At 36.7% G+C, this 24,435-nt stretch overlaps 2 protein-coding genes, 1 long non-coding RNA gene and 1 pseudogene across 3 annotated transcripts; 2 read left to right on the top strand and 2 right to left on the bottom strand.

The window, feature by feature from the left end:
• The first annotated feature begins 11,347 nt into the window (after positions 1-11,347).
• Positions 11,348-11,899, top strand: LOC147502531 (secreted RxLR effector protein 161 pseudogene; annotated as a pseudogene).
• A 2,843-nt stretch (positions 11,900-14,742) lies between these two features.
• Positions 14,743-15,434, bottom strand: NF-YC13 (nuclear factor Y, subunit C13). Its single transcript, XM_086607306.1, has one exon. It carries the CDS (start codon positions 15,432-15,434, stop codon positions 14,826-14,828), a length of 609 nt encoding a protein of 202 aa, XP_086463432.1. The 3' UTR covers positions 14,743-14,825.
• LOC147502529 (violaxanthin de-epoxidase-like protein) lies at positions 14,743-17,783 on the bottom strand. The gene is made up of 2 exons (XM_086607305.1): positions 17,292-17,783; positions 14,743-17,039 (listed from the first exon to the last, which is right to left on the bottom strand). The coding sequence occupies exons 1-2, from the start codon at positions 17,589-17,591 to the stop codon at positions 15,729-15,731; spliced, it is 1,611 nt and encodes a 536-aa protein (XP_086463431.1). The 5' UTR covers positions 17,592-17,783; the 3' UTR covers positions 14,743-15,728.
• Positions 17,784-23,716: 5,933 nt separating this feature from the next.
• Positions 23,717-24,235, top strand: LOC147502528 (uncharacterized). Its single transcript, XR_015220289.1, has 3 exons — positions 23,717-23,764; positions 23,850-24,017; positions 24,122-24,235. It is a non-coding gene; the product is annotated as an uncharacterized LOC147502528 (long non-coding RNA).
• Positions 24,236-24,435: the final 200 nt, after the last annotated feature.

Here is a 24,435-nt window from a genome sequence, read left to right as displayed (position 1 = left end):
CTGTTTTTTATAGCCCCTACTTGTCGGTCCATCAATTAAAATTTTATAATATGATACTTCGTACTTGGCTCTTTGCTAGATTTTGTATTTAGTCAGTAGACACTAACAGGAACCAATTCCAGCCTCTGTAAATGGGAGCAGAACATTATTGTTAGTTTGTATAATTTGTAGCATTTGTAGGAGTTTTTGTTTTTTTCAAATAATGCGTGGGTGGTCATTTGTCTCTCTACTGTGCTGCTCACTAGATATCATTTGTTATTTTATAATGGCTGAGTATGAGTTTGCCTTCCGAGGTCTGATTAAACATTAAGTCCTGGTTAATTATCCATGGCAACATGTGTTTGTTGATGTATGTCAGGTAGTGGCATTGTTGGACAGAAAATGTACAAAAAAAAATGGCTAAAATGGGTATCAAATTTTACAAATTTTGACAATATGGGGACCAAACTGTTTGATTTTTGTAATGTAGGAATTTCCATCAAATTTCTCTAACACCGTTTATAATTTGTATTAATTTTCATTTTATAAATTAATACAAATGAAAATTAATTTGTAATGTTGAAAAAAAATTAATATAAATTTTATAATTTGCAATGTTGAAAAAAAAATACAAATTAATACAAATTAGAAACGGTATTAGAGAAATTTAATGGAAGTTCCTACATTGCAAAAATCAAACATGTCAGAAAAAAAATTTGGTCCCCATATTGTCAAAAGGCGTAAAGTTTGATACCTTTTCTAGTCGTTTTTCGGAAAATATAATATACTTGAAAGAAGTCCCTCACAATTATAATTGTAGTAAGATGAATAATAAGGGGTCATTTGTTTTTGCCTCTTATAAGACTTTAACCTCTTATAAGATGTAGCCTAGTGATTTTGGACATTTTTTTTGTTTGTTTTTGGCTTCTTATAAGAGTTATTCTACTAGAAATGTCTTATAATAGGCTCCAATTCTATAAATATCAAAATTGGATATATTTTCATTCTATAAGTCTTATAACTTGAAAAATGACTCAAACACTCCCGTCCATATACCCCTAGCCTCATTTATCTCTTCTTCTTTTTTCATTATATTGTTCTTCAAATAACTCCATTACCCTAGCCACCACCACCACCACCACTGCCGCTACTACCACCACCACCACCATCATCACCTCCACCACCACTACCATCGTACTATTGAGACTATCACCACCACCACCATGCTATTAAGACCACTACCACTTCCACTATCACCACCACCACCACCGTGTTACCACCACCATCACTACCACCGTGTTATTAAGACCAATATCATCACCTTCACTGCCGCCGCCGCCACCACCACCACCACCACTATCACAATACTATTAAGACTATCACCGTACACCACCACCACCGTGCTATTAAGACATCCACCACTTCCACTACCACCACCACTGATATTCACTTTTTGTTACGTTAGAGATTTGAATCTCTTCTTATGCGAAAGTACGAATTCAAATATTTTTCTTACTTACGATCTTCGTGTTCATATAGTTTGGAATAAGAATTCGAACCAATCTAAATTCTAGGACCACTTACAACTTGGTTTTTACTCTTTTAGGGAACTAGTGAGTAAGTTTAAATATGATTATATTAATACTAAATATTTGATTTCTTACTACACAAAAATTAAAAACATTAAGTTACGAAATCATGCAACTAAGACACAATAAAATTTTACTAAAACAAAAGTAGATAGTTAATTCTCTTCATGTGAAGATTACTTTTGTTATTTGATTTTTATAAGTGCGTTAAAATCTTCCTAGAACTCATAGACAAGTTCTACTAAAAGAAAACTTGATCCCTAACAAATATGACTCATCTCTAAGCTCATACATGCTAGCATGTGGAATCAAACAATGACTTATCTCTAAGCTCATCACTTAATTTCTAACTAGACTCTACACCAACTATCATTTTGGGATAGGATGTAGGCCTAGTTGTTCTTCCTAAACACTTACTAAACCAAATAACAAGACTTTTCCCTCACATGAGTGTTATTAACTCCCCACAAGGAGAAGGTTTAGCTCATGATCCTTAGGCTAAAACTAAAACAAGTGTGGAATGTAAAAAGAAAGAGAACTAAAAGAAGAAGAAAACATATATTTATACACTCACTTGCATGAAGAAGTGGGGTTTCCTCCATTAAAACTATTACAAGCTTTTGTTTTCAAAAACAAAAACAAAAACTATCTAAAAACTAAGGAACTAAAATAATACATGGTAAAGGAAAATAAGTCAAGAGAGTAAATGGCGCCGCTGCCATTCTAAAGACCAAGGGCTTGTGCTACAGACTGGAAATTGCTCCAAAGGGAACCCCCACTCTCATCTTTCTTTCCTTTTCGTTTCTTTTTTACGTTTTTGTTTTATTTTTGTTATTTTTGTCTCGAAAACAACCTGACCTCTCTCGAATTTTTGGTTGTACTTCCAAGGACAAAAAGTTAGGACCGGGAAAGTAAATTACACAAATTTCTAAGGTTTCTGTAAAAATTTGAACTCATTGTGGCATAATCGACATGCTTGCGCGGTACTACTGGACTCATGTCCGTAGGTGTAACCCGCGTCCGCGGGTGTATTTTCTCTTTTGTTATTCCTGTTCTACCTCCAGCATCCACTGATAAATATTGATCCATATCCAGGCCTAACTCTCTGGAACTGTGACATAAAATTCGAATATCTTCTGGGATTAATTACGTTGACGGATTGAAACGTCTGTTTCACTTCTTTGGCGGACTTGCGGGAAGCAACAGGTTCCAAATTTTTATTGTTTTTGCATGAATGTCATGTACGTAGTTATTATGTGCTAATTTATGGATTATTATTTACGTGTTAGCCTAGACATATGCATGAATCATATTCATATACCTGTAAATATTTATATACGATTAACTGGGCATGAATTGCATCTTAATGTATATATACATATAAATGGTACTATTTTGCATGGTTATCTGTCTTTCTACGTATAAGTGTCTATTGTTGCATGTTTAGTATTTCTCTACGTATAAGTACACGTCTTGTATAATACTTCGATTTTATCAAGAAAGAGGAGAACATTCCAACGAAGGTTAAAATCTGAGTTGGGTAAGTTGTTTCTAAACCCTACGGGGTGAAGCTAATCTCTATATGACACTCGCAATCTCAATGAGTATTGCCGAAATCGTTTTATTATGCAATACAAGCGTCGATTTTTAGTATATGTATAATACGTTGCATGTTTAGTTTTAGCATTGTCTTATTTATATGCGTACGTATACTATATTCGCATTTTTAGGACACGCATGTTTCTATAGGAGATTTATTCAATATTTCTCAAAGGTTGCTCGACCTTTAACCAATCTCTTGCTTAAAGATGTCGTTTTTTACTTCAATTTCAATTGCAAACAAGCTTTTGAGACTTTAAAATCCGCCTTAACTACCGCTCCCATAATTCAACCACCTGATTAGTCTAAACCTTTTGAATTAATATGTGACGCGAGTGACTATGCTATTGGAGTTGTACTAGGGCAACGCCGAGAAGATAAGCCAATTGTCATTTACTACACGAGTAAAACCCTTAATGAAGCTCAACGTAACTATATCACCACTGAAAAAGAATTTCTCGCCGTTGTATATGCATTGGATAAGTTTCGTCCTTACCTAGTCGGTTCTTCCACAATTGTCTACATTGACCATGCGGCGCTTCGTTACCTATTAGCGAAAAAAGATGTAAAACAGAGGTTGATCTGATGGATTCTCCTTTTGCAAGAGTTTACTCTAGAAATTAGAGATAAAAAAGGTTGCGAAAATGTGGTTGCAGACCATTTATCAAGACTTGTCAGTGATGTTGATACTAATACAAAACCTATATGTGATTCCTTTCCATATGAACACTTATATTCTATTTTTTTCGTCCCCTTGGTACGTTGACATAGTAAATTACTTAGTTACCGAGGAAGTCCCTTCATCTTGGTCTCGTAATGACCGAAAAAAGTTTTTATCCACTGTGAAATTTTATTTTTGGGATGATCCCTACCTCTTCAAGTATTGTTCCGACAAACTAATCCATTGTTACATTCCCGATTGGAAACACAACGACGTGTTATCCTTCTGCCATGAACAATCTTGTGGTGGTCATTTTAGTGGTAAGAAAACAGCTGCCAAGGTTCTACAATGTGGATTTTATTGGCCAACACTGTTTAGAGATGCACATGAGCATTGCAAAGCATGCAACCGCTACCAGCAGCTAGGATGCATTACTCAATGTAATATGATGCCCTTAAATCCCATTTTAATTGTGGAAATCTTTGATGTATGGGGCATCGACTTTATGGGTCTCTTTCCAAATTCTCATGGTTTCCTTTACATACTGGTAGCAGTCGACTACGTGTCAAAATAGATTGAGGCATTGGCATGTCGTGCTAATGATCATAAAATTGTCGTTTTTTTCGTAAAAGAAAATATTTTCTCTCGATTTGGCGTTCCAAAAGCTATTATTAGTGATGGGGGAAAACATTTCTGTAATAAATTTTTTAAATCATTAGTAAAGAAATATGGAGTCATGCACAAAGTGGCAACTCCGTATCATCCCCGGATGATTCTACTATATAATTCTTCGTCCAAAAAGACATATCATCAATGGGTGATGCAACTCTCGACACCCTTGGATGAGAACCTCTCACATCACAAGCCCAAACAGCTCCATAATGATCCACAGCATAAAACTGATCTCTACAATAAACAATATCATCAATCAATGTGCATTCAGAATCAAGAGAAGTCCAACAATCATCACCAGGCTTGTAGAACGCTAATTTGAATTGCAACATCCACCATAAATTGCCATAACCACATAATTATCAGGATCTGATGTTGGACTTGCAGATAAAACAACCTTGTATAGATACGCTTCATTGACACTCATATCATCTTCATAAAGCTCAAATGCAGTCAAAGGTGGTAGCTCAATTTCATTATCAACGGACAAGAACGGGTTTAACAAACGAACCACTTGTTTCTCATACACAGTAACCAACCATCCTTCGCTAGAACCACGACAGTAGTAATTATGTGGCACTGGTAATTGGAAATCATAGACTCTTTTTTCAGACGGGTCATATAAATCATATATATATTTGTTTACACTTAATTTTAAGAAACTTAGTGATCATTATTTGTTTGCAACATAATGTGAATTGACTGTTTCCTATAGACAGGGTTAATAGTACACATGCACGCTTAGCTTTTTGTTAGCTTTTTGTCAGCCTTTTTCGTTTTAAGTGCGTAGGGGCATCCATGGATGTGTCATGTGGAAAACGGGGCTATTATTATGAAGGCAAAATACTTCCCCAATAGCCGGTTTATGTTTTCAAAGTGTCCAACCTCAGCGTCAAGAATCTGGAAGTATATGCATCTTCTCAGGTCCTTGTTAAACATGGGTCTTAGATGGCAGGTTGGTAGTGGGATTTCTATTCGTGCTTGGCGAGACGCATGGATTCAAGACTCTCCTCTGGGTTTACCACTTCTTGAACAACCACAAAATTGCACTCTTGACAGAGTTGCTGACTTTATCAAACCGGTCACTCGAACATGGAATGTGGAGTTAGTCAATGCTTGGGGCCTCCTCAATATGCTCGCAAGATTTTATCTACTCCATTGGCACTTGAATTCCATGATGATGAGTTAATCCGGGGAGCAAACAAATATGGTCTATATACAGTTAAATCAGCCTACAACCGTTTGCTTAGACGATTGTGATCCAAGCTTGGTTAACCGCATTTCTATCTTGATAAGATTTGGAAGCGAAATTACCGCAAAAAAATCAAGTTCTTCCTATGGCGGGGCCTAAACCAAGTGATACCAACCGACCTCCTTAGAAGATGCAAGTTCGGGGGTGGACAAAACATGTGCATTCCGCGATTCGATGAGTCACGCGGTTACATCTTTTTATCCACCGTCCTTTTGCAAGGGCAGTTTGGTTTGGTCTTAACCTACACCAAAAGGTTTTAGAACCTAATATGGTGGACTTCAAAACTTGGCTTTCGTGAGATTTTACAAACTCTTTGGCAGCGGGATGACGATTTAAGTATAACCTTTACAATAGGTCTATGGCAAATTTGGAAGGATCAGAATGAGAATAGATTTAAATGCAAGCGGTCGAGCCCGTGCAATGTCTTTTCGAATTAGAAGACTAGTGGAAGATATAAGCAAAGCTTTTGTATAGAAGATCGAGCCCAAAGTTGAAAAACACCTCTTTAATGGTAATGTGGTCTTTCCCACCTTTGGGTTGGTTCAAACTAAAATCTTGATGGATCATGCATTGGGAACTTCGGGACCGGTGGACCGAGCTGGTTGTGTCATAAGAGACGATACTAGTCACTTCATGTATGGAATTGCCGATTCTATCGTGAAGTCGGCTCTTCTTTGTTGGCTGAATTCTATGCTTTAAAGTTGGGACTCATGGTGGTCGCCAGAAGCTGAATAGAGTGGTGATTGAAGTGGACTCTAAAGCACTATTTCGGATGATTACTAGTACTGACTAGTCATTGTATGCGATGGAGGTTTAGGTGTTACTCAAAGATATTAACAAGTTATTGGCTCAAATTCCTACCACAACTTTATCATGGACATATAGAGAAGCTAACAGGGTTCTTTGATGCACTTGCGGCCATGCTTCTTCAATAGCTATGGATGATCAATGGTGGACCAACTACATACCGACTAGACCATTGGATTATCGCCAAATCTCCAACGTTGTTCCTTCTACCTGTTCATTTTGGTGGCTGCATCCACCATCTTTTCTTTTTGAATGTTTAGATTCTGATCTTCGTGGTGTAAAGTTTGAAAGAATGATCAGACAATAAAACGCTGCCTTTACCAAAACAAAAAAATGTGGAAAACGGGGCCAGGATTTTGGAGCCAATGGTGGAAAACTGTTTTACATTATCAGCATCCTTTGGGAAATTATCCCCGCACTCACAAATCAAACGCATCTGTGTTTTACAAAATATCGACATCAAGCTAAAAACACAAGCAATCGAGTTTTAGATGTGTCTGGCAATCATATAAATTTAGGATTGGTTTTTAATGCATTGTTACATTATATTAATTGATTGATTGTGCAATTTTCAGATAATCACAATCTCAACACGCGTGCAAGAACACCGTCTCAATCCACAAGGCCAGCAAGGATAAGCACTGGGTTTCATATATAGATGTGCCAGGTGTTCTATTACATGCAGTTTATGGTGGGAACAATTACTTTAGGATTGTTTCCGTCCCCAATTTTCCTTTTTAGATTAGAATGTATGGTCTTTTACGCCTTTGTAAAAAAAATTAACATATAGTATTTGTTTTGGTTTCCAACTTTCCATTTAACATGTAGAAAGCTTTATATATATTTTTATGTATAGAGCTCGACTTGCGCTCATATAAAGCATGATGGAGCGCGACCTGCGTCTCGGGTATAACCGATGTCCAGTAGCTGAAACGCGACCCGCGCTCTTCTCCAATACAAACAGAGCGCACCCCGCACCTCGTGTTTCTCAAGTCACACCAACTGTTTTGTTTCTATTTTTTGTAACCTCTATATAAACAATTGTAATCTATTTAGAATTCAATTAAGTAAATATATAACTGAATTGAATTGAATCATCTGGTTTTACATAGTATCGGAGCCAAACCATTGAAATCCGCTGCGTATTACAACCATTAATCAAACCATCCTTGAATCTCAAACCCAATTTTTTTTCCCCAAAACTTAAACCTCAAACCCAAATTTTTCGCATATTTTTTTTTTCTGCATTGGCTGAATCTGACAACAATTTTTCAAACGTCATTCATCACCACTACACCCCACAAGACAACTCAGCATTCCCAAAAACTATTTCATTGGATGAGTCCAACTATACCATATGGGCTCCTCTCATACGGATGCGTATTGGAGCAAAGGGAAATATTAGTTTTTTGACTGGCGCAATGGTTGAACCGGATATGAATTCGCCCGACTATGAAGTTTGGGCAACAGATAATGAAAATGTTAAAAGTTGGCTTATTGATTCTATGGATATTTCTCTTATGAATCGATATATTCGTATTATTACTGCAAAAGACATTTGGGAGGCTGTGGAAAAGACCTTCTATGATGACTCTGATGAAATTCGAATTTTTGAATTGAATACAAAGTGCTTTGAAGCAAAGCAGAATGGGAGACCTATTCCTTCCTATTACAACGAATTGGCGGCCATGTTCTAGGAGATTGATCAAAGGGTGACCTCCCAAAATAACAATGTTGCAGATGTAATCCATGACACGTCAACAATGTCCAGATTGCGGGTTCATATGTTTTTGCGTGGACTAGATTCGGAGTATGATCAGGTGTGTGGAGAGATTCTTCGCAAGGAACCTAAATTTTCCTTGGAGCAAAGCTATGCTTACATTCGCAAGGTGCAATTGGAGAAACAGGCTATGGGGCGCTCTGTATCAACTGAATCCTCTGTCTTGGCTGTTCATAGCAAGACATTTACTCCACCCGGTTTCTCTGCTCCTTCACGCCACCCTAAAGGTAAATCCAATCCTTATGCAGATAAAAAGTGCAGTGTTTGTGGAGAATTGGGTCATAGCAAGGAGAGATATTATGAAGTGATTGGCTATCCTGATTTGTGAGACTTCGCAAAGAGGCCACGAAAGAATATAAGCAAGGCTACCATTGCTAATGTTGTGCATGGACATCTAGATCATGCTTCGACTACTGTAACTCAATCAGGTATGAATGGTAAGGTTATTTCGAATAGTACGTGGATAATTGATTCAGGTGAATCTGACCATATGACAAATGTCCCTAGCCTTGTGGAAAGTCTTAGAACTTCACCTCAAACCGCTGTTTCTACTGCAGATGGTACTCCAACTCCGGTTAGCGGAGAAAGTTCTATTGTGTTATCTAAAAGCCTCACTCTTGAATCTGTCTTAGTTGTTCCATCCCTTGTTTATAACCTATTGTCTGTTTGTCAAATCATTCTAGCACTTGCATATACTGTGACGTTCTATCCATCCTTCTGTATTTTTCAGGACATTCTGACTCGACAAGTCCTTGGTTATGGTGTTAGAAGGGGGAAACTATACTATCTGGATTTGACATAAATTGGAGAGAAACAGAAGAATTCTCTGGGGCAAGCTAATCAGGTCAATCGGGTCGAGAATGCAAAAGAAGTTGTGTGGTTATGGCATCGTCGGTTAGGTCATCTTTCGTTTAGTTATTTTAAGAGGTTGCAACCTCAATTATTTTCAGTTGTTAGTGATTCTGAATTTCATTATGACATTTGTGAACAGGCCAAGAGCCACCGTATTTCTTATTCACCAAGTATTAATAGATGTTCTGTTCCTTTTATGAAAATTCACTTTGATGTTTGGGGTCTTGCCAAAGTTTCTTCATTTTCTGGAGTTCGCTATTATGTGACTTTTATTGATGATTGCACTCGCATAACTTGGGTGTCATTACTAAAAACAAAAATGATGTATATGGGATGTTTACTATTTTTTACAAAATGGTGGCGACACAGTATCAACAATATATTAGGGTCTTTCAGTTTGATAATGGTGGCGAATTTGTGAATGGCCTCATGTCTGAATTTTGCTGGTCAATTGGAATTTGTCATCAAACCTCCAATTCTGATACCCCCCAACAAAATGGTTTAGCAAAACGGAAGAACAGGCAGTTGTTGGAAGTTGTTCGTGCTTCCTTGTTTGGCATGAATGTACCTTGATCGTGAAGCAGTGAAATCAGCAGCCTATGTTATAAACCGTACTCCCTCACGGGTAATTGAGTTCCAAAATCCTTATCAGAAACTCCATACACTTTTGTCCATCCCATCTATGCCTAACTTGGAGCCTCGGGTGTTTGGATGTACATCTTATGTCCATATTCCACAACCAGAACTAAAGTAAACTTGATCCTCGTGCAAAGAAGTGTATTTTTGTGGGTTATGCCGAGTTTCAGAAAGGGTATAGGTGTTATGATCCACTTAATGACAAGATGCATATATCTCTTGATGTCTCATTCTATGAATCCGACCCGTATTACTCAAGGGGAGTTTCCCAGTCTTCTCTTCAGGGGAAGAGTGACGGTGAAGGGAATCCTGATGTCTTTGGGGAATTGGAACACTTGGAGGAACGATTTGAAGTTCCTGAAGCAGAAATTGATCCTGTAGCAGTAGAGACAGAAGCACATGATTCGGATGTATCTGAAATTGTAGTACATGAGCCGGATGTATCTGAAACTATAGTACACGATATTTTTCCTTCTACATCAATAATTGAAGATCTCGACCTGAATGATCCGCCTTAAGTACCTCCTATAACCGTTAATGAATATGTTGGGTTAGAAAGTCTTGAACCTAGACAATCACAAAGAGCTAGTAAGGGAGTTCCTAAGAAACAATATGAACCAGACATCAAAGCCAATGTCAAATATCATATAGCTAACTCTATGTCTAACCACAGCCTTTCTGAGTCACATGCACTTGTCATAAATCAATTATCTATTGTATCTATTCCTAGTAACGTGCAGGATGCTTTGAAAGATCCAAAATGGAAGAAAATAATGAATGAAAAATTGGAAGCCCTTCAAAAGAATGTAACATGGGAGGTAGTTGATATACTTGTTGGAATGAAGACTGTTGGATATCATTGGGTGTTTAATGTGAAGTTTAATGCAGATGGAACTATTAATATATATAAGGCGAGATTGGTTGCCAAGGGATACACACAGTGTTATGGAATTGATTATGAGAAGACTTTCGCACCTGTAGCAAAAATCAATACGGTCCGAATTTTAATTTCACTTGCAGCAAATAAAGATTGGCCCTTGCACCAACTTGATGTGAAGAATGCATTCCTAAATGGGAATTTGGAGAAAGAAGTATACATGGATTTGCCTCCAGGTGTAAAGAACCATCCCAAAGATGTTGGGAAGGTGTGTAAACTAAATAAGGCTTTGTATGGCCTGAAACAGTCTCCAAGAGCTTGGTTTAGAAGACTTACATAGTCAATGTGAGTTTTTGGGTACAAACAGAGCAATTCTGACCATACCTTGTTTATCAAACACAAGGATGGTAAGATTACAGCTCTAATTGTGTATGTTGATGACATGATCGTTATAGGAGATAATCCAAAGGAAATAAATGAATTGCAGAAGTATTTGTTGGAAGAATTTGAAATGAAGGATCTAGGACAACTGAAGTATTTTATGGGTATTGAAGTTGCAAGGTCTAAAAAGGGGATTTCACTCTCACATAGAAAGTATGTCCTAGATTTGCTTGCTAAAACAAGAATGTTGGATTGCAAACCAATGGAGACACCCATTGAGATGAATCATGGACTCGCCATTCATCCTGATCAAGTTCCTACTGATAAAAGAAGGTATCAACGTCTTGTAAGAAGGTTAATTTATCTCTCTCATATTAGACCTGATATTGGTTATGCTGTGAGTGTAGTTAGTCAGTTTATGCATTGTCCTAGTGAAGAACATATGGATGCAGTCTCTCGTATCTTGAAGTATTTGAAGAAGACACCTGGCAAAGGTTTACTGTTTGGAAAGTATGATGTATTGGACATTGTCGGATACACAGATGCAGATTGGGATGGTGATAAAACTGATACACGTTCTACATCAGGATATTTCACTTTTGTCGGTGGAAATCTTGTAACTTGGCGTAGTAAGAAGCAGAAAGTTGTTGCCAGATTGAGTGCAGAAGCTGAATTTCGAGGTATGGCACAGGGAGTATGTGAATTGTTATGGATCCGTACTGTCTTGATGGAATTAGGATTCAAGCTTCAAAAGCCTATGGATTTACATTGTGATAATCAAGCCGCCATTCAAATTGCACATAACCCAGTTTAGCATGATCGAACAAAGCATGTGGAGGTTGATCGTCATTTTATTAAAGAAAATCTTGACAGGAAGGTTATTCGTTTTCCATTCGTAACCTTAGAGGAGCAATTAGCTGATGTTCTTACCAAAGGTGTATGTCACAAGGTGTTTGACAACTCAGTTGACAAGTTGGGCATGATTGACATCTATGCACCGACTTGAGTGGGAGTGTAGAAAACTGTATATACTTTTTCATGTATAAAGCGCGACGTGCGCTCAGATAAAGCATGATGGAGCGCAACCTGCGCCTCGAGCATGACCAATGTCCAGTAGCTGGAGCGCGAGCCACGTTCTTCTTCAGTACAAACAGAGCGCACCCCGCGCCTCGTGTTTCTCAAGTCACACCGACTGTTTTGTTTCTATTTTTTGTAACCTCTATATAAATAATTGTAATATCTTTATAATTCAATTAAGTAAATATAGAACTGAATTGAATTGAATCCTCTTGTTTTACACAACAGACCTGTATGTATTGCTAAAATTTTAAAACCTTTAATTGATTATATAATATGTTTTTTTTTACTATTACATCTGTGGATATTCTTATCCAATGCATTTCTTATTGACCCACATAAATGACATGTAATGAAGAAATTATTGCTCCAACGACAATGGTACTTTTATAAGTCAACGACCAATTGAACTCTGATAACGTTTCCTAATCAGAATATGGAGATTTGTAATTCTTGGTTCGTAAGCTTTTTTTTCCGCCTTTTTATTATTTATCATATACTTATTTATGAAATGATTATGTGATGTTTATGTCATTTCCTACGCATTCAAGGATGAGGGTTTACAATGATTGTGTAATATATCTGATGTTTATGATTTTGTTTCCATTTGCTTCCTAATGAATGAATAAGACTATTTGATATATTTTTCTCACAATGAGTTATGTATAGTGAATATAAGCCAAGTATGAACGTGTGATGATAAAGATTGGAACAAAAGTATCTCAATAGAATCAAGGCTTGAAAGGATTCTAAATTGTGTTTACCACGGATTGTGTTAAGTGTAAAGCGAATCAGATTAATACAATATATTTTAGCCTTCATAGAATGTGTTAATTGATTGTCAACATTTTCACTTGCATTTAACTGTCGCATAATGTTGAGTTTAATTTACTTTAACTTTAATATGGTGTATCCTATAGTTTCATCATAAATCTTTTAGTTTATAATGTGTCGATATTATCTTTTTAGTTTAGAATATCAATAGTTCTGTTCTAACACATAATGGTCTACATTTTTCAGGCCTTGCATTCATCTCAATCTGACAATGTTGCTCAATTACATATAATAGAGGATTGGGAAGAAGCCGAGTGTTACAGCCAAGAGCATCAAGGTCAATATTGAATACCTTCAATTCCTCTCATTGTTGTACTTCTTTTGGATATTCCATTTGTTATTGCTTAGTTATTTGTTTACCTATGTACTAGCGATCCTCCATTAAATGGAAATAGGACGTGGAATACCTTTTCAAATGTATTAAATATGGGAAGGGATAGAGGCACATTCACTGTAGCCACATTGTAAATTAATCAAAACAAAATCGTAGACTTAAAAGTTGAATTTTTGTAGATATAATTTCTCCATCATGATGAATATGCTTACAAAAATTCAGCTCATTCAAATAAATCTAACTTTAGAACATGCTCACAAAAATTTTGGACCGTTAGATGAAAAACTCAAAAATAAACACTAATTTTTATATAGTTAGACATATCCAAATATTATAATTTTTTGTGATAATGATCTTCATGGTGGGAAGATCATCTCCACAAAAAACCAAGCCTTAATTCATTTGTATGTGAAAAATATGGTTATAATGTGCACATAAGAATGTGCCTCTATCCCTCCCCATTAAATATTGGCATGAAAAATCTAAAATTATGTTGGACGTGGATGAAACTCACATTGGCATGTAGAAAGCCAAAAAGTATATACTTTTGAATAATTGTCTTTACGTATATTTTGTCCCTCCTATTCCATTCACTGGGAAATAAAATCAGTTGCTTTGTATACATTTTCTATTACAACATTCATAGTTTCATATTTATTGGGCAAAAAGAATTAATGCTTATAACTCAAAAAAATGTATTCGACAAAGTAATTTCTTTTAACAGAGATCTTTCTTCCCAGAAAGTATAAACATTTAAGTATTTAACTATCTTCACAACACGTGCCCATTTACTAGTGAAAATAGGAAGAGAAGATAAAACAAAATTGGTAAAAGCATGCTTGTAAAAAAAAGAAATTGTAATGATTTGGATTAATTGACTTCAAAATGAAGGTCAAATAACTAATGAGTTGATAATAAATTTCTTCAATCTTCACAAACAGGATTAAATAATTTTCTTATTGAAAAGAAAAACCTAGAATAATTGAAACAAGTGTTAGTGATGAAATCTGACACTAAATGAGAAAAGAAAATGTAAAACTTAATTTGTAATCTTATTTCTAACAAATGAGCGCTGCTATGGGGGACTTACTTTTCCAATCTACTATTGTGACTCACTAATTGGATAAGGTTAGTTTGTAGTGAAATGTCTCCATGTAAATCAATTGTTATTATTAGTAGGTCAAATTAGTGCTAACAAAGTGATATTGATTCAATTTGTCTAGTACGCCTGCAACTTCAAATATATTGACAATTTACAAATGAAAATTTTGATGCCCAGTAAAACTTTGACATAGAAACTGTCTATACATTCCCTGCGTTGTTGATCTTGACCTTCTGTGCATTTTGCATTGCGTATCTGGGTGTGCGTATGAAACTAAATAGTAAATACCAACGATTAACAAAAAAAAATGGACATGGCAAGCAATGTCATATAATATTATGCAGAACAGTAATTGCAAATAAACTTACAATCAGTACAGTACAAGTAAAAAAATTAATTCTCTTGGTTTACAGATTTCTGAAAGATAGCATCAATACGACGAGTACCCAAAGGAAGAGGTTTCTCAACAGGCTCAGCTCGTTTTTTCACCACTGAGGACTTATTCACCGATTCATTCGGAACCGGGAGTGAGTCAATGAGAAAATCATTGGTGGGTTGGTGCCGTTTAACAGCACTTGTTAAATGATCGAGTTTGATAATCTTTCGTTTCTTCTCGACAGCGACTTCTGATGATTTCTCGGCGAGAAATTGAAGGAAAAGGACAGTGGATAGAGATATTAGTAAAAGGGCTTCTGATGTCACCTTCTTTATGTCTTGGTCTAGTTTCATTATCTTCTTTACTCGGCCCAGTGGGAATGATGGTCGAAGAATCTCTGTTTCTTCGTCGTTGTTTGTGGTGGGGGTGTTGGTGTTCTCTTCTTCTGCCATTATTGAGTGAGTTGAAGGAAAATAATATTCTTGTGTTGAAAAAAAACACTTTTTAGAAGGAAAAAGTTTTCCCCGCCAAAACAAAGCTGATCTCCCGCCAAAAGCAAAATTGTGACATTTCGCAAGATTTGTGCTGAATTTACACTGAGGTGTTGGAGTGAAATATCTGCACATTGGCAATTTGGCATCCCAAGACAAATTACAACAAATACATTATATGACAAAACCTGAAGGGAGTAAACGATTACATCTCCAACAATTGAATCCTGAAGTCAAGGAAGTTGGACGGATGGATTTTAATCGCCACAATTAACCAGTTTGCGAATTTAAAATCCAATTATTCAGCTACGAAGTATTCAGTTATCTTCATCTGTTCCTTACCAAGGTATCTCATGGTTTCTCCATTTTCTGTGAGACATTATGTAGAACTCCTAAATTCAGAGTCCTGCAGTATCACATTCACTCTCTCTATACAGTAAATTGTTCCTTCTGTTTAACTTCAATCTTAATATGCAATCTAGATCCTTCAGGAATACCCAAAGGCGGATCCTGACATGAACAGTTATCAACTATATAAAGCTCCCATTCCTTGATGCCACACTTCTCCAGTGTAGAAATCAACTTCTCTTTCTCTATCTCATCTGGGTACTCTCCATTTGGACTAACAAGTACAGCTCCAGTATAAGACTGCCCTGCAACCTTAGCAGCGCCACTATAATGAAACAAACCCCAGCTCAGATCATCAGAAACATCAACAATTGTCCAAAATTCATTTGACACCACACCATTATCTAAAACACTAAAATAAAATGTCCCTGGAATATTTCCTCTTTTAACTCGATATCGCCGCCTTCTCCAAACCAACTTCCCGTCCAAAGTGCTAACTTGAAAAACTGGCTCATACCAAAATGACCCTCTAGCCTTCCCTCTATAAAAAAGCTGGTATTGACAAGGAAAATGATCATACGCAGGGTTCTGCCCTGCCACAACACGCCAACTCCAATCTAAACCTCCCAACCAACCCACAAAGAGATCCTCGGCAGCCTCATGACACAAGTCCTGTCCTCGAAACTTTTCCATTGGAGGCACATAAGGTTTATCAGGAATCGTTGCATCCAGTTGGAGACAATTGTGTTTTTGCAGTACACATAGAGAAAATGCCTCCAGAGCTGGACTCTCGTATGATGCTATACACCGATAATTACAGACCTGGTCGACCGGACTGCATTTGTTCAAGCACTGGAGAGCATTCCTACAGTTAGGATCCAAGAGGCAGTTCAATACTTGCATTCCACAATTCGTTACCATGCAATTAAGTGTTGAGAAGCCCTTTGATCTCAAATTTTGCAACATAGGAACAGGCCTTATGTATGCATTAATGATCACCAATAAACAAAATCTTATATCATCAGAATTACGACGATCCCATGCCTCAGATACCGTCTGTGCTACTTCTTTCGACTCAGTTGTGCTATTTCCTTGTATGATGCTGCTCACTTTGCTAAACAGGCTCCCTTTCACTTCTGTATGTAAAGATAATCCTCCTAGTTTATTTGTAAGTGCTGGTGAAGACTCAAAACAAATGATGTTTGAAATCTTTTTAGTATTTTCTTGAATCCAGTTGATTGCTTCTTGATTTGTAACAGCAACAACCATCAAAATATCAGTCTGAGATAAATTGCTACGCAGATCTTCTATCTTTCCTTCATCGAACCGAGCGATATTATCACTGAATACGCACATTTCAAATCCTTCATCAACCCATTTTAGTTTATTCGCCTGCATATATACTTCAGTTAATCAAAACCTTAAATAAATTTCGTTTCTAGCAGCTATGAACCTCTCCTTTTTCACAAATTTCATCAATTCTACTTCTAGTAATATGAATATTTTGGTCAAATTAAGCTAATGTGGCCCTTTGCGTCATGAATGAATGCTTCAAAACTAAGTTCCATTTAAGGGTACCAGTTCAAAATGCAATTTGAGTCAGAACAAAAGGAACAACTAATAGTGAAATAGATATATACATACAGTGTGAACCATAACTTCCTCCCAAGGTGCACATTTAAGCGGGCTAACACTTTCTTCACCAAATAAAGCCATAATTCTCACAGGAGAAGTTCTCACACTTGTCTCCTCCTTTGTGTCCAAAACAGCTGTAATCTTACTCACACCATGGAAAGCGGCTTTTGGAGAAGAAAACATGGGTATGGGGAAACAAGCTGTTTTACGGTGTTGAGAAAGTGAAGGTAAAGATGTTTTGAAGATGGGAATTCGGTGGTTTTGAAGATGGGAATATGGTATGAGAAGAAGAGTAGTTTTAGTAGCCATGATGATTGGTTCTAGGAGCTGGAGATAAGTGGAAATGAAGATTCCACATAACGGATCTTTTTAGTTATGTTTTAAATTTTAACACGAGTGTTAGTGGGTTGGGTTTGGGCTATCATAATCCAATTGCCGGATCCAAAAAAGATTTAGCAGAAGGACATTCACATTCTTTGCTATTTATTATTATTTTTTTTTCTGTTTTATTATTTGTTTTTGTGATTATAAGAGAGAAATAAAACATCTTTTTTTTTTTTTTTTTTTTTTTTTTTGATAAGTAAATTTTATTCAATTGGTTGCACAATGTGGTACAAGTGTGTGAAAAACTCACTTACAACTTACAACGTGCAAAACCAGTGCACAAGTGGACTAGATACCTCCTAAGACCACTTAGCAAACCCCAATACCATAAAGCTCTTCTCAACGAGAAATTACGCCCCAAACGACGATCTGTAGGCCCCAAGATTCCACCCTATCATACTAGTAACAAAGTTATTACTAGGGGTGCACCTAGTTAGTCAACATGATCAGCTTCATGTTCCCTCTCTAAGATAGACTGAAGCCCCACAGTTTGTTCATTCCCATAACTCTTAGTGTTATTCACCTGTATTTCCTCGAAAAGCTTTTCAAGGCCCATTCTTTCTGATCCAGGTGTTATTCCCAAGTTGGTTGCCACTTTCAAGCTTCAGCCTATTTACCAGCACATTCTTGCAACATACCACTCAACTTACAAATTAAACCAGTTTTCCATTCCCACTTTTATTTACTTGCCCAATCTAACTTTGGAAATTGGAAACACTTAAAATTGTCGACCTTATATATGTTAATCTCAGCTATTACTTTGGCATTTGATCATAAATACCCGGTTGTTGCAAGCCATGAGCGTTTTAGCCGAATACTTCTCTCAAAAAATAAGAGTGCTGTATTAGGCGCCACTGAAATTAGATTGGGCAGCCTCCAGCCCAAGTCCAAACAACAAAGCCCAACTAAAGGCCCAGTACACCCCCACCAAATCGCGAAACCGGAAAAACCTCTTCAACCGGTCATCTCTATCACAAGAAAAATCCTTGCTAAACCCTAACAAAAATACCCAAAATCAATTTCGTGAAGCAATCTAATCCATAAACAATCGCGAAATTACAACCTTACAACATAAACAATCAAACAATCTATTGTTTATTATAAGAACTTGAGCAGGTTAGTTCGAAATTTGATGGATTTCAAAATTTGATGGATTGAAGAACTTGAGCAGGTTGGTTCTTCGCGATTGAACTGATTTAGTTCTTCTCACTGCCCAATCTCTCGAAATTTGATGGATTGAAGCCTAGCAACAGGTTAGTTCTTCGCGAATGGTCTTCAAAAATCAGCTATTTCGAAATTGAAGCAAAACATAACACCCACAGCTATTTCGAAATCAGCTTCTTATCCACACTCACAGCTATTTCGAAAAAGTCACTCCAACTTCAACTTCAAAATCACTGCCGATTGTTACTCCAACTTCAAACCGCGTCGTCAGGACTCAGGCATCAATCAATTGAGACAAATTTAAAAGTCATCAATCACTGTGGAAAGATATAGGTAAGTTCCTTAACAGTACTTTAAGTTTCTAATGTCAGTCAAAGTTCTTGTTAAAATATCGCATTATAATTGGTACACCATTCTATATTTCCAAGTTCGCCTTTCTCTCTCTCTAAACGAGCTTAACTCGGTCTATACGGAACATTCATTAAAGATGTCAAGCGTGTCGTCGTTAAGGTTCATTTTTGTCGTTGATTTTATTTTTAGGAAACTATAATTATTGAACTATAATCATTTTTGTCGTTGTAATTGAGATTGAACAGTTGTCTTTATTATTGTAACAATTCAACATTGTGTAGAGTAGATTGTTAGTTTTTTTTTCCAAGTAGTGACAAAGTTTGACAACCAATGCCAAAGTTTGATGATCAAATTTCTTGCTAAATTTGCCTTTTGACCTGTTACCAGTGAGAACTCAAGTCAAGATCTCTTTATTGTTCTTATAAGATGCATTTTACTTGATTTGTTTATATTTATATTTCATCGTGGCTAAGTTTAGGTCAGTTATATGAAGAGACAATTACTAAGCTAGATTGGCCGAGTAGACAAATATTGTATGGGCTCTTCTTGTGCCATTATTCGACGGGAAGCTCGGGCACACTAACTAAAACTTATTGATTAACCGAGCTTGTACTGTTGTACATATTGAAGTTCAGTTGGCTCGAATCGAAGTCTTGACAGTTGATACTTGATACTAGCCTTAGTCTAGGTTGGGGCCAAAGGTTATTGCATCCGTCGTTGTTGGTGCAAGATGAAAGAATAAAGTAGCTCAGAGCTCCATTAGTTAAAAAATCTCGGGACACATTATTCTTTATTTAACGTATATATAAGATAAAGAAATCATATTGCACGCAATCATGATAAAAAAGCACCCAGTTGAATTTTTATGACGAGGAAGAGTAATGCTATTCTAACTGTTAAGTTAATGTAAGTTATACAAGCTAGTTTTTGATTACCCTAGGTTTTTGAGTAGTGTTATTTGTATAGTGGTTATTTAACATTATAGTTTGTTTTTTCGACCAATAGAAATGATATCGGTGTATATTATTATCTTTTTTTATACATTTGATGGTAATAAGTAATAACGATGATGGTATAGTAGAGTTTTTGTTTAGTTTAGCACCATTCACTGTTATGATGATAAATGGTATCATTAATTTCCCTTTAGTTGCATTTAATCGAAAATCATTTGTTTTACCAATTTTAAAGAATTTCCGTGTATTTGGGATTTGGTATAATGTATGAGGCGATTATGATAAGGATGACTATAGAGTAAATAAGGATTAGGAGGTATATCAACTTGTTTATCAATTGGTTTGAGTGTCTCCCTCACATTTTCAACAGTGTGAGTTTAAAAGGATTGAAGGAATTGTGAATATGTCGTAGTCTTGATTGCATTATTGAGTGGCGTTAGAATCCTTTAGAGTTGTAGCTGATAGCTCCTCGTGACTTGATTTGCACAGGGAGTTTCACCAGATAGCCATCCAGCTTACATCTTCTCACAATCCAATCGTCTCACAATCCAGGTATGGCGCACTAGATATAACTGTTATTTTCCTCTCACATTGCACTCGAAGTATGTCTTCTACTCACATTTTTTCTGTAATGTTTCTATTCTTGTCTTTGGGTTCACCAATTTTTTGGTGTAGAAACCGAGAATCTCTTATTAGCTTCTACAAGATATTTTATTTGCTTTGAAAGATTAGTTTTTTTTATGTGTGAGTGGTAAGCGTGAAATTAAGAAATGGGTTGTTCACCATTTTTTTTTTGTTTTGTAGTTTTATAAGTGTGTGTTAGTAATTGAGTTTGTTTGAGAAGTAGAATATTTGTTCAAGCTCAAATGAATTTTGCAGTTTATACAAGTGACCCAACCATGTACTATAAAGCATTACATTATACATTGCATATGCCAATTAAACTAAAGAAAGCTATTGTTTTGTTTTTAGGATGTTGATGGAATAATGACAATTGCAATTTGGCACATGCCATTGTGTTCTAAATAGTATTGTTGTGGCTGAACAGTTATATTTGAACTAGATGCTTAATCAGCCCACGCCCATTCCGTGTGGGTTATATTGAAACAAATTTACAAATGGTAGACCGGAGGGATCAGAAGCTAAAACAGAGTCCAACAAACCCACACCCACTTTCTCATGAGTTAGGACACAATGAGGTTTTCAAAGCTTTAAGACCTATAGACCATCCAACATGCTCGACCTTTAACCCTCTCAAAAAGCAATACTGCTTTCCAAGCTTTGAAGCCTTAGTCGTAAAAGCTATATTCTGCATTTTTCTGAAAGGTAACTACTAACTAAACTAATAATTGAAACTGAATGTTTTAAATTATGAGGCTCATTATTTTAATTCTGACCAATGGACTTCACTCACTTTGTATATTTCTCTCTTTATTGTGTTTATGAATTCTTTAGCATGCGTTTTAAAATGTAATGGTTTGTGTTTCACATATAGGATTTAAAATGTACATATATTTAGCTAAGATTGATCTATACTTGGGTGTCGGCAGAGTAGTTGGCTTCTCTTTAAGGAGAAGTTAAGTAGCAAAAGCCGAGCTTGAGATATTATAAACACTTACCTGTTTTACTACCTCTGCCAGTGTAGAATGTTAGACCCAAAAGCACATATGACAGAAGATTAGGCTTTGATTCTATCCAAATTGATGTTAGCAATGCCATATAACTAGACCCAAAAGCCGAAAGTGTGTTATCCTGGGGCATTGTGGTGTTTTTTGATTTGTTTGCCCTTCCTTCAAACTTCTTGAATGTATGTTATCAAGGTGGTTTCCCCTATGCTTGACGAGGGACAGAGTCAAGTTCATTTTGTTGCAGAGAGAGTCCAGTTATTTTGTTGTAATACTTGATGCACATAAATGACGGTTCATACAAAAACAGTTTTGTATATATATACATTTTCACTGTCGTGTAAAAGTTAGGTTATATGTACATATGGTTGTTGGAAGGATGTCATTATTGATTTCCAGGTTATGACAGGTTTAAGTATATGAAACGTTGACCAAACAAAGGAAACTCTGCCCAAAATTCGATAGAATTTGGATAGCGTAACGCCTCATTCTATTTCTTCATATATACTTGGAGTTATCATAGCAAGCTTATAAGTCTATTAGTTTTACGACTGGGATGATCTCTTTTTTCTAGTGTTTTTCTTTGTACATTGTTTCTTTAAATATGGTTTACTAATACTTGTTTTATTTTTCTTTGTAGCGATGGGTCCTCGATCAAAGAATGTGAAGAATGTAGCGAAAACTACATTCAAGGGTGTTAAGAAATTGTTTGGTGGCGGTTCCTCTAGCGGTGATGCAGTTGGAAGAAAAGACATAGGCGTGACGGCTTAACGGCATCGGTAGCGTAGGGGACCATTTGGAAAAAGAGGTTCCCGAGGTTCCTGAGGTTGATTCGTTTAGTGAAGATAGTGTAGATAGTGTAGATAGTGATACTAATGTAGGTTTAGATGTAGGTTTAGACAAAGGGAAGAGTATAGTAGAAGAGGAGAGTGAGGAGAGTGAGGAAGAGAGTGAGGAGGAGAGTGAGGAGGAGGATGGCGGGGATGATGATGTTGAAGAATATGTGGTAGAAGGCGTACCACCGATGGAAGAAGCACCTCCGGTATTGGATTTCGTAAGAAAATCCAATGATGATTTGGAGTTTCAAAGAGGTGTGTATGGGGAGGCCCGTATGAGCGAGTTGTTGTATGACTATGCGGTGCATGTAAATTTCGCGATGTTTTGGGAGAGAAGGGTAATATTTTGTTTTCTTGTGTACTTTGATTTTCTTTTTTACAAAATCTTTTTTGTTTCGTTCATATATATCTAATGCGTGCTTTCGGTTGTTTTTGAGGAGGATCATGAGGCGTTGAAGTGTGTTTCACACTTAGCGAAGTTATCCCAATGGAATTTCAAAATGAATGTGAAAGGTCTCCGAGATTTGATGCGATTGAGAAGGATTTGGGTTGTTTGATCTCGTGGAAGGTTATCACGAGCATATGGATCCACCATTGATCTCTACATTTGTGGAGAGATGGCATCCGGAGACCAACACCTTCTATATGCGGTTGGGGAGATGCTGTGACTTTGGATGATGTTGTCCAAATCTGTGGAGTCACATTTAGAGGAAAAGCGGTGCAAAGGGGCAGTGAGCTGAATTTACAACAATCGATAAATCTCTTTACATCTTGGTGCGGGGCCCTATTGATTTGATTAGGGGGAGATGGAAGCTAGCAAGTTCACTTCAAAAGTAAGGCTAGAATTCATCCGGAAGCATTTTTGCGAACAAGATTCATGATAGCCCTATATGTGACGCTTCTTGGGAATGTGGTAGAAGGCCTCGAGTTTCGGGATGTTCAACGGATTTGTTAGAGCTTTTATTCGTTTTTTCTTTGGATGTGCCGTTTTTCTTCGACAAGTCCGGGACCTGGAGTGCCTATATGTTATCACGAGGCCGTTGTTAAAATTGATTGAGATAGAAGAGTATGCATGGGGTGCAGCAATTTTGGCGTTTTTATATAGAGGTCTCGGCCGGCATACATGTGCGAAGGTGAAAGGGGTTACAGGCTATATGACTCTTCTACAGGTAAAACTTGAGTATTTTAGAGTTTATTTTTTTTAATGTTAATTTTATTACTCTATCAATATGTTAACTATTTGTGTATATCTAGGCATGGATCTATGAGTATTTTCCGGTATTCATGACAGTCCCAAACTTCAACTATATCTCGTCTCAGCCGCGTGCTCACAAACACATCCCAGTCGCTCCACACTATTACGACACAACGTATGCATTGCAGTTTTATCGAGCGATAATTGATGATTTGAATGAGTTCAATGTAAGTATTAAATTCAATGACAATTTGGTATTTAAGTTTCTTTATATTTATTTTTTAGTAATTGATCATTAGAGTTGTTAATGACACATTTGATTTTGTTTCAGGTTGTTTGGCATCCCTACAAAAATATCAGAGATACAAACCCGATCGATGACATTGCATTTTTTAAGGGATTGCTATGTTTTTTCAACATTGTCGAGCTTCTGTTGTCGCAAAGGGTGGTGCGTCGGTTGGGTCGCGTGCAACTTGTACCTCCAAAGATCCTCCAATGCCAAATTGGAGAACAAAAACTGGGGACGCGGGTATGAGGTGAAATTTGGACCAATATTGGGCCCTTTTTTTGGGAGTCGTGGCAGAATCCGTGATTCAACTCTGCAACCGAGGACCTATTTCGTCTTTATCCATGGGAGTGTCATCA

Source organism: Coptis chinensis, chromosome 4, assembly GCF_015680905.1.
Source record: "Coptis chinensis isolate HL-2020 chromosome 4, ASM1568090v1, whole genome shotgun sequence".
Taxonomy (NCBI): Eukaryota; Viridiplantae; Streptophyta; class Magnoliopsida; order Ranunculales; family Ranunculaceae; genus Coptis; species Coptis chinensis.
Note: the sequence above shows the minus strand (reverse complement) of the source record. Positions and strands in the feature narration are given on the sequence as shown.

Bases quoted from the DNA above. Each gene is read 5' to 3' on its own strand.
- NF-YC13 (XM_086607306.1), bottom strand. From the start codon at position 15,434: ATGTGCAGATATTTCACTCCAACACCTCAGTGTAAATTCAGCACAAAT.
- LOC147502529 (XM_086607305.1), bottom strand. From the start codon at position 17,591: ATGGCTACTAAAACTACTCTTCTTCTCATACCATATTCCCATCTTCAA. The intron at 17,040-17,291 runs GTATGTATATAT...GTATATATGCAG, and splicing joins AGGAAGTTATGGTTCACACT to GCGAATAAACTAAAATGGGT.